Source organism: Thunnus thynnus, chromosome 14 (genome assembly GCF_963924715.1).
Source record: "Thunnus thynnus chromosome 14, fThuThy2.1, whole genome shotgun sequence".
Taxonomy (NCBI): Eukaryota; Metazoa; Chordata; class Actinopteri; order Scombriformes; family Scombridae; genus Thunnus; species Thunnus thynnus.
Genome location: NC_089530.1, coordinates 222074 through 232500, shown reverse-complemented (window position 1 = coordinate 232500; position 10427 = coordinate 222074). Strand labels below are relative to the sequence as shown.

Genomic DNA, 10427 nt, shown 5'->3' with positions numbered 1-10427 from the left:
ATTCAGTGTTAAAGTGCTGCCGAATCTCCACTATTTTTATTACGAAAGTAATTAAGAAATTCTGGCTGGCTAAGTGGGAAACCAATCACAGAATTTACAGTTTTAAAAAGGATTCTGAATTTATGACCCTGTTTAGCAATCAGTTTGGAAAAATAGGGGTTCCTTGCCTCATGATTTAACACTGATAAGTGAACATTAGATCTTTTATAGAAGCAAGGGAGACACTGAGTTTATCCTTTTTCCATTTCTGCTCAGCCTTTCTGCATTGTCTTTTTGGAGTCAGGAGAGAGAAGTGGAACCTGGAAAAGCACTGTGTTGTGATCAGAGACGGCAAAATCAACCAAGTTCACATCATCCACCATGGGGGAGCACAAGGTCAAATGTGTGCCCTTTGTCATGGCTGGGGTGCTTCACATATTGGGTCATATTAAAAGAATCTGAAAGTTTGATAAAATCAGAAGCAAATGAAGAAGAAGAGGGGCAACAAACATGGATATTAAAACCACCAAGAATAAGAACTCTGTCATACTGTAACATAATGACTGATAAAAGGTGAAAATTCCTGAATAAAACCAGAGGTTAGTTTAGGGGGTATGTAGATTAAAACACATAAAATGGGCAAATTATTCTTTAAAATAACACTAAGACTGTCAAAGGTGGAGAAACAGCCAAGCAAAACTGGAGAACAACAAAAATCATTTCCGTGTTTTACTGCAAAGCCAGCCCCGGCCTGTCATTCTTGGCTGGTGGAAAAATAAATATTCTGGGGGAGATGACTCAATGAGAAGGGCACATTCATCAGAATTTATCCAGGACTCTGTGATGATAAAAAAGTCAATATTGTTGGTCATGATAAAATCCTGGCAGATAAAAGACTAAGCTAGTTACTAAAGCTAGTGATCTTACATTGAGTAAACAGAAAAGAGCTGATTCAACGGCAAGGATTGAAGAAGTGGTTTTAACTGTGATGAGATGACTGTGAGTAGATTTTGGTATTGCACACTGCATTTCAGTGATCCTAACAGGAATTAATGAATCATTGAGGAAATCAAAACCAGCACCAGCAGGACCCACATTGTTTGGGACAGGGCTATGAAATACAGAGCCAGAATGCTGGGCAGGGTCTTACTGGGGAAACCATCAATCAAGGATAAAAGCAAAAAAGTTAATAAAATTGCAAATCACTTTTCCTGTTCCTTTCCTGTTAGGATGCAATCCATCATATTTAAACAGGTCCCACTTGGTCCAGAAGGACCATGCTCTACCTGTTGAACACTGCTTCTCTCTGATTTAGGGATAGAGGCCAGCATGACTCATACATACTTTTTTTCCCCCACATTCTCTCAAAAAATGTTGCCACACAGCTGAGCTGTAAGTTGCCATTAGAGAACAAAAAGTAGGCTATTTGGAAGAACAAGCTGCAGCTGAAAGGTTAATGCAGTTATGTTACTGTGAATTGACATTTCGATATCGGTTGGATATAAGCTACGGGAGTGTAGTGCTGTTAATGCAGTTTACAGAGGGTGTTTTTGTTACAGAACATAGTTTTCAGTACAGAAACACCCAGGCTAAAACTCCCAGGGTCCCACTGGTATTTAGGGAAGAGATGTTGGCTACTACTGTTGTTGTCTGTTTCCTGGGAAATAGAGATCTCAATTCCTTGTATTCAACCCTAATTAAGGTGAGGAGAACACAGATGATGACTCACAGCACTGGAGTCTACATCACTGTGAACAGCTACAGTCTTGATGCCCATCTTCTTGCACGTCTTGATCACCTGATGGAAAAAAACACAACATTAACAATGATGATTCACTCTGTAGGAAATTCTACTATTTTCTGTTTACTAATTGTGGAGCCCCTGTTCTGTTGTGACATTTTCCCCTTGTTTAGCCTAGTTGACTTATATAGTTGATTACATCATCCCTCTGCTGGAGCCTGATTGATTGCCACTCTGCAGTTTTCCCTTGATAGCAGCAGCAGTTGTTCTTTAAGTGCTTTCATGGAATAAAGTGAGTAAACATTGTCCTCCCATGTTTCTTACTGTTGTTAGTTCCAATTGATATGTGTATAGCATTCCCTTTAATCACTAAATGAGCAATACTTGCTTCTACTCGCTGCAATCTGCCATGTCGTCCCTTTTATCATGTTTACACTATTTGGCCATAAGGGGGCATATTTGACCACATACCTGTACTGTTCTGCTAGTATTGTGTTGCTGCATATTCCCAGTGATTTCTCATAGATAAGAAGACCATTGTCTGTGTGTAGTTAAGCTGAGTTAATATTTTGATGTTTGTTGTGCACACTGCTGCCTTTTTCTTTGCCCACTGAATAATCATTAAAGACACTGAATTAAACTCAATGTGCCCTACTCTTTGATCGGAGCCCATGTCCATATAGGTGCTGTCAGCCAGCATCCCAGAGAGTTTAACTATCAAACACTCCATGGTCAATATCATACACAACACTGAATTATACTGATGGGCCCTGGTTGCTGTGTGTTAAGGTGGAAATGCAATATTAACATATAAACCAGGAAAATAGCTGTGCAAAGGTTGTGGCCCTGATGATAACTTTATTATGATGATAAAAAAATTCTACCCAACAGGGTTTTCTTTACAAGCTTCTTTTTCTGGGGTGGTGTGAGGTCCACCAACAGTTTCAGATGGATTTCATTTACAGTAGACATCAAGTGTGCCTTACCCTGCAAGCAATCTCCCCTCTGTTGGCAATGAGGATCTTATCAAAGGTCTGTGGAAGGAAACAACAGACAGATCAGCATGGTTTATTATTGACACAGGGGAATTTCTTAACTCCACCTATTTGCCAATGAGAAGACTAACAATACAAATACTTTTTTTAACCTCTAACTCCTGAGTATTTTGTGTCAGAAATAACATCAATTCTTATCAGTGTCATAAATTAATCACATCTTGCCCCATCATTAAATTTGTGGACATACACACAAAAAAAATTTCACATTACATCAACCATTTTCTCCTAAAAAAAGTGTCCTTGAAGATGGTTAGTGTCACTTACATGCCAAATAATGCATTTCTAAGTATCCCAGCATAACCAGAAATAACAATGTAATGAACAGATTGAAAACTAAGAAAAAAATAGCCCAAGACAAAGACTAACTATTACCTTTTCACTGGGATTGTAGATGGTGGCATACTGGGCCTTACTGTGCACAGCACAGCATCTGGACTGGAATGAAGCATGCTGCAACACACATACAGATACACTACATTAATTTAACATATAATATATTTTAATTCATTATTACATTTAACTAGAGGTGCTGTATAGTATGTAAGGGTATAATAACATGTTTAGAATTTAAAGATTTAAACGGCTCTATTTCTGACTCTGCTTATCAGTTCCAGTTTTGATCAAATGGCAGTACTATTCCTTGATACTGTTCTGTGTTGGAAGATTTAACAGTCGCACCCTACTCAGCCTGTGCTTAATGACATGCAACTCATTTTCCAATTTAATTACCACAGATTTCTGCTGATGCTCTCTGTAAGCAGGTGTGATTATTGGTAATTTATTAATTAATTATTTAATTACAAGTAATTTATTAATCATTTATTATTTAATTCAGAACCAACAACAACTATATCAGTGGAGTTTCACATGTTTTTGCCCAGTTACTACAAATCACAGGTACTTCAGAAATAATTAACCTCAGAACTAACCATTTTACACACCATGCTACTGCGCATTAGGAATTCCATCAGTATTCTATATTATCACAGTGAGAATCAGTTCAGACATCATAAGCAAGGCAGCTTATTGATTTCTATACCATACAGATATAAATGGAAGCCATGGGCTGTGTGGAGAAAAAAAGGAACAGTTCATGACCCAAAACATAGCGCTTCTTCTGTCAAACATGGCGCTGTGTTATGGCTAGGGCACGTATGGCTGCCAGTGGAACTGGCACACTGGCATTTATTGATGATTTCACTGCTGACCAAAGCAACATGATGAATGCAGAGGTATACAGGAGCATTATGTGTGGTCACGTTCAGAGAAACGTGTCAAAACTCATTATACAACACGTAGTTCCGACAAAGCAATCTGATTGGTCAACTAGACATTTAGAACGTGCTCAAATCAGCATGACAGCACACCTAGCCGTGCTCAAATGAAAAAGGCCTCATCACTAAAACTATAACTCCGCCATTCATTAGACTACAGACAGTGAAGTTGCGCTAACAACAACAGTCATTTCTGGGTAGACGACTGGTGGTTGGTTTGAATTGCGGAGATATATGAACTTGGCAAACTTGTTCTTTTCTGTTGTCATTTTCAGCCGTAACTGTAACGTTTGTAGATATATAGTTAAACACGGTGGTCCGACCTATCTGTTGGCTTTATTTTATGCAATGTGTTGCTTTGCTAGTGGCCATTTTCCCTCAGTTCGAAGTATATCTCAGCTTCCTCTCCAGCATCCTCCACCAGCTGTGCTGGTGCCACGGCACAACAAGCTTAAATATGTCTGTGAAGTTTGCGGGCATAGTAGCTACATCTGTCCATGGAAAAGTTATTTTTTCAGCGGATATCTTGGTAACAACGAGATTGAACTAGCAAAGCAGTTTTGTGGTTATATGTGAGGTATTTATTCAGTTTGGGAAATGCCGCGATCTCCAGAGAGTATAAGCTGAAGTTGGCTGGCTGAGTCAGCAGGGACTAGAAATCGTCTATGTTGCTAGGTCGTTACTAAGGGTCGACCTACTTGCTGGAGAAGTAAACTAGGTTTCATTACATAGGATTCTACTGACGTGAGTGATGGTTGTCCAGGTATTAGTCATACCCCATGTATTTCCATGGAAAAAGATAACACAAGCAAAAGGTTTTTGTTTTTTTTCGAGCGAACTGCCTCACAATATGAATAAATTTTGTTTATATCTTTTATTTTGTTGGTAAATGTTGTATAATCGTAATATTACACTCGAGGGTGTGCTTTACCGTCATTGTTGGCACGACAGTGATGCGGTCAGAAATGACGCGCTTCGCTGCCATCTTGCTTGTGTGACGTCATTTAGAGCCAAATGAATAAACAAAATAACTAATTGAAAACAAACTTATAATAGAAATGAGCACTTGGACAAACATCAGCATAATAAGAACTACCTGAAATGACAGAAACCATCTTTGGGAAAATTTTTAGTTTGGCTCATGTCCCATCCACTAACATGAAGGGGGCAGGACTTATGATCTATACTGCAGCCAGCCACCGTGGGGCAATCGAGGTGTTTTGGCTTCACTTCTGGGGAGCTGTCATGACGAAACTGGATACAGCATCAGAGGCAGGCCCTGTTCATTCCTATGAAAGTTGCTCAGTGGCGCATGAAGCCAAAAAAGTTCAACTTCCACATGGAAAATTCATGGGTGAATTATAAGAGCTGGATACCGGACTAAAAACGGCACCCATTCAGTCCTATAGGAATTGCTCGCGCATATGTCAAAAAAGTTTCTAGCTTCTGAGTTTGCTTCCACGTCGTGCGGCCCACTGAATATGCGCAGTAGTGTTTCCCTTGCTGGGCCCACCCACAAGCTCCCACATGGCCCACAGACTTTACATTGTGATGATGTCACAGATTTTTAAAATCGCTTTTCTCGGCTGGAGGAAAGTTTTCCAAACATAAAACCTCCATGGATCAAAAGTTCATAATAGACAGAGTCATAATTGACGTTGTTTGCAGTTCGAGGTGTCGTGTCAACAGTTTAACAGGTGTCTCTTTTACAATGGTGGTCTATAGGGGAAAATCCTTTTTGAGCCGCAGGGGGATTTTTCTCTGCAATACCGTGAGTGGCCACTGGGAAAAATTAGCTTCAAGGCTGAGCGGCAGTGCCCTATCCAACTCTTAGTATACATCCATGATAAAATTACCCAGATATTCCGGGATCATTGGGCCCATAGAGCAAGCGCAGTAATGACTTTTGCCGGCTGAGCCGGCTACTTCCGGTTTAGCCCTCCGGCTAACTTGAACGGGGATAAAACTATTCAATTGTGCGGCTCTTTTAGGCTTTCGAAATGTGATTGTACCGAACGGATCAAATTCTGATAGTGAGACGAGTCATTCCGCAGGGGTTGTGATGCTCAAAACAATGTATCCACTGATTTACGGATGTCTCTTTCACAATATAAGTCTATGAGGAAAAGTCTTTTTGGGCCCAGTAGTGTCACGTGACATTGTAATTACACGGTTTGGCTGCAATGTCAAATTGGCTTCACAGCCCAGCGCAGTTCCAAGAGGCTTGGTCCATTTTTATATACAGTCTATGGGCTGTACATATAGGAAACACCTCAGCTGACAGGATGTACCACTCGTTTGGAAAAAAACTTTTTCTTACTGGTTTATAACAGAGGTTGGCAACCAGTGTATTAGATGCATTACCGCCACCTTCTGCTCCAGAGTGTGGACCAGAGTTTAAATCCTACACATTAATCCTGTCTGTCTAATTAACTCAAAGAAAACTCTACTGCTCCACCCACTTGGCAGGTTCACTAAAGTTTTAACGCTGAGCTCCTGAACTCCAATCTAACTATTGTATAATATTATCTTGTATATATTGTCTTTCTTGAGCATACTTAGTACAATCTATGCTTGCATGCATAATAGTCTCCTCAGCCAGCTGGAAAAAATATGTGCATATATCAGTATCGGTATCAGCCCAATGAGTTGGAAAATATCGGATATCGGCAAAAAATCCAATATCGTGCATCCCTAATAATGATAATCTTTACAAAAACAATAGCTTCCTCGCAATTTTCAGTGCCAGTGACCGTTGGGCACTTGCGCTTTCGTGCTCGGGCCCTAATTAAACACTTCACATGCTGGTCAAGAGTCAAAGAAAGATGGAATCGAGAGCCAGATTGTCAGGGTACTAAAGTGGAATCCGTTATTGTTTGGTAAATAAAATAAACGCCTTGCATTTAACATTCTGCACTGAATTTTACGCCGTTAAAACAAGGATCGAACATGTATATATGTATATACACTCGTTTGGAGGCCACCTGTCTGAGATCACATTTGCCTTGCTTTGTCACTCACTCGCTGGCAAAGGCAGACAGATAATATCATTTACTTGTCAAGCTTTTGACAGCAAAAGTTTTCATAATTTAGCTAGCTTATGTGGTTGCTATCTCCTATCATGTCATCTGAGGGAATTCCATGTTAGTGTTATCTGTATGCCTTTCCCGTCAAGATCGTCCACGACTGTCCTGTTTGTCATTAGCAGTTTATGGACTATGTTAACAGCTGTAATGTGTGACGCGTGCTGTCAGGTTGTTCGGTGAGCTCGTGCTCTGCGGGTCAGCTTACCTTTAAGGCAAACAGCAGCCTGTTCAATGGTGTAGTGACACTGTGCGCCGCCATGTTGCCGAACTGCGACGGTCAACGACACTGGCGTGGTGATGTATTCTTTTGTTTTTATGGCGGCTCGCAACCATTTCTTACAGGTGCCTACCGCCACCTACTGTACCGGAGTATGTACTATAAGATAAAATCCCTGGACTACTTTACGTCATTTGGTAAATAAATAATTCTTAAATGATAGTTTTAATTTAAAAAAAAACACTCACTAAATTCTATGGTATAATCTTATATCCTACAAACATTCCACAACGGCTTTCTGTGTGTCCTGTACCCAACCTCCTGGTGGGTACAGGACACACATTATCCCTTATCCTTATCTCAATTCCACAGACAAATGCTGTTGTCATGGTCTTTAATTTACAAACATAACTTCTTCCCCCATAGATACTTTATTTGGAATAGTCGGCTTATAATGTTCAAAAATAGATCCATGTTCTATCCAAACTGGTTTAATAATAATATAATTTTCAGTAAACCAATTAATTGATGTCAATGGACTGCTATTGAGCTATTCTGAATTTCTTGATACTTTTGGCATTCCTGTTACCCCAAAGGAGTTTGCCACAGTTATGGATGCTATTCTTCTGAGATTCTACACCTCCTGAAGGGGACAGAAATACCAGTTTGTTTATCAACACTTGACCCTAAGGTAACTTCTGTAGGTAGTGTCTGCCTGAATAATACTTTAAGAAATAATAATCGTAGCATATGGTCATTGTTTCAAAAAGATATTACTAGTACACCTTATGTTGTAGCCTACTGGTCTAGATTTGTCGACAACCTGAATTGGAAAAATGTCTGGAATCTTATAAGATAAGAGAAGTTTCTTTCAAAATCATACATAGATATCATCCTGCTGATCATTATCTTCTTAAGTTTAAAAAAGACACCTGTGTTAACTGTTCATTTTGTGAAATGCATCCAGAAACAATGCAACACCTATTCTTACACATCAAATTCTGGAAAGATGTAACCCAATATATTGTTGATAATATTGACTCTGACTTTTCACTCTACTGGAAAAATATATTGTTTGGTTTCTTCAATAACAATAATAATACAATTAATGAATTATACATAATCAATTGTATCATTATCTTAGCCAAATTTCATATTCATAAATCTAAATTTAGCAATTCTAAGTATTATATTTGTGCATAAAATGAAACCAAACAATACATTAAAACCATATTTAACTCTAAAAAATAAGAAAGCTGCTAAAACTGTTGCTAAAAACTATTTAACATCTAACCAAGTACAGTCCAAATATTCAGATATGTTTTTGCTCCACCCGTTTTATCAGGGATGCTTCAGGAGCTGACTTATGTGGACTTTGGACAGCCCAGGATTATCCCAGAATGCATTTTGCACCAACCAGCCTGATTTTTAGCCAGGCTAAAAGCTAATATGTCACTTTATTAAGTTTTATTACTTTCAGGCAAGAAAGTAACCATGTAGATTCCCAATATGTGGTCAGTTTATCCAAATAATGCCTGTCTGTAAATCTGCTCGGACGTTTCCGGAGATGTTTGGGAACAGCTGGCTGACCAGCCGGCCATCTCAGCTGCTATCAGCTCACCTCCTGACTCCTGAGGTGATTGGCTGGTCAACATGTCATCATCCCAAGAGAACATGATCTGATTAACTGATCTGTGCAGCTCTTTGGTGATTTACTGCTGGCTTTAATGTCTCCGCGGCATTTTGATATATGATATAATTCCTTTTGGGAGATAAATGTTGGTCTCACAGATGAAATATAACACTTGTAGCTGCCACATTAGTTTGTCTGAATGTAAAGTAAAGCTTCATGTTTTTACTGGACAGAACAGTGCTGCTCTGTATGTACAGATACACCATATTTACATAAATATAAATGTATTAAATGAACATATCGGTCTGTATTAAATTGAATTTGTTTCATTAAGCTACATAACAGTTGGGATTTTTATTATAGCTACATTACAGACTGAATAACATAATTTACTGCATCTCTCTGTCAATTAGGTTATTTTTTGTGAGAAAAAAAGTGTTTCTTAGAGCTTTGAGTTTAGATTATTTTGTCACAGTGCAGTGAGATAGGTGTGTTAAAGCTGAGCGGGTGCTGTCAGCAAGTGCGCTGCTGTTCCAATTGCAGACTGACCGTACTGCATTCTTCCGTCCACAGGAGTTTGTACTCTCAAGTTGAACTTCCAAAGTCTGAACTAGCAAGTACGCAAATCTGAACTTGGCACACTTGGTATTAAGAAATGCCTACAGACATGCAAGTTTGTTTGCATTGACTACGCATTCAGATGTGCACACTGGACGTTAAACGGACGTTAAGCATATGTCACTCAGTCAGACTAACTTTAGATTTCAGTCCTCTCTTCTGCGTCGATGAAAAGAGCGGCAAAACAGTAATGTCACAAGAAAGGACATATCCTTCTGGAGCAGAGAAAAGAGAGAAATAAGTAGATGAGAAAAAATAGCAAGATAAAGGTATGTTTGCATGACTAATTACAGACATAAAGACCAAGCAATTAGACAAGCTGATTAAAAAAGCAGGCTCAGTGCTGGACAGGAGATTGGGCCCGCTAAGATCTGTGGTGGAGAGAGGCACACTGAACAAACTGAAAGTTATAATGGACAATAGCAGACACCCTCTCCACAGCCTCCTGGAGCGACAGAGGAGTAGCTGCAGCAGTCGGCTCCTCTCATTGTGCTACAGAACGGAGCGATTCAGGAGATCCTTCGTCCTCACAGCAATAAGACTGTTCAATTCCTCCTGAATTGACTTCATAGTTTTTTGTTTTTATATTTTGATGAGCTCTTGACAATTTGAATTTCCCTTTGGGGATCAATAAAATATTTAATTTGACGAATGCTAACGCTACATTAGCATGCTAATCTAGCTGTCGTTTAACTAAGGTTAATTCATTCTTTAGCTTCAGAAACAATGTCAGCAGGTGGCTTATGGGCCTCCAAAAGTGATGCTTGGTCACTGTGGAGTTTGGTTTTCACTATTTTCGCCATTTGGCTGGAATTTCAGCT

At 39.3% G+C, this 10427-nt stretch overlaps 1 protein-coding gene across 2 annotated transcripts in view; it reads right to left on the bottom strand.

The window, feature by feature from the left end:
* The window catches only part of pcca (propionyl-CoA carboxylase subunit alpha), a 42236-nt gene extending 34763 nt beyond the window's left edge, over positions 1 to 7473 (bottom strand). Inside the window, exons 1-4 of one of the 2 annotated variants that reach the window (XM_067609222.1) lie at positions 7344 to 7473; positions 3151 to 3228; positions 2707 to 2754; positions 1709 to 1777 (exon numbers count right to left, since the gene is read on the bottom strand). In XM_067609222.1, the coding sequence (XP_067465323.1) occupies positions 1709 to 1777; positions 2707 to 2754; positions 3151 to 3228; positions 7344 to 7397 (249 nt within the window). In that variant the 5' untranslated portion in view covers positions 7398 to 7473. The remainder of the gene's footprint in view (positions 1 to 1708; positions 1778 to 2706; positions 2755 to 3150; positions 3229 to 7343) is intronic. The other variant, XM_067609221.1, reaches the window with a different exon arrangement.
* Between the last annotated feature and the right edge of the window lie 2954 nt (positions 7474 to 10427).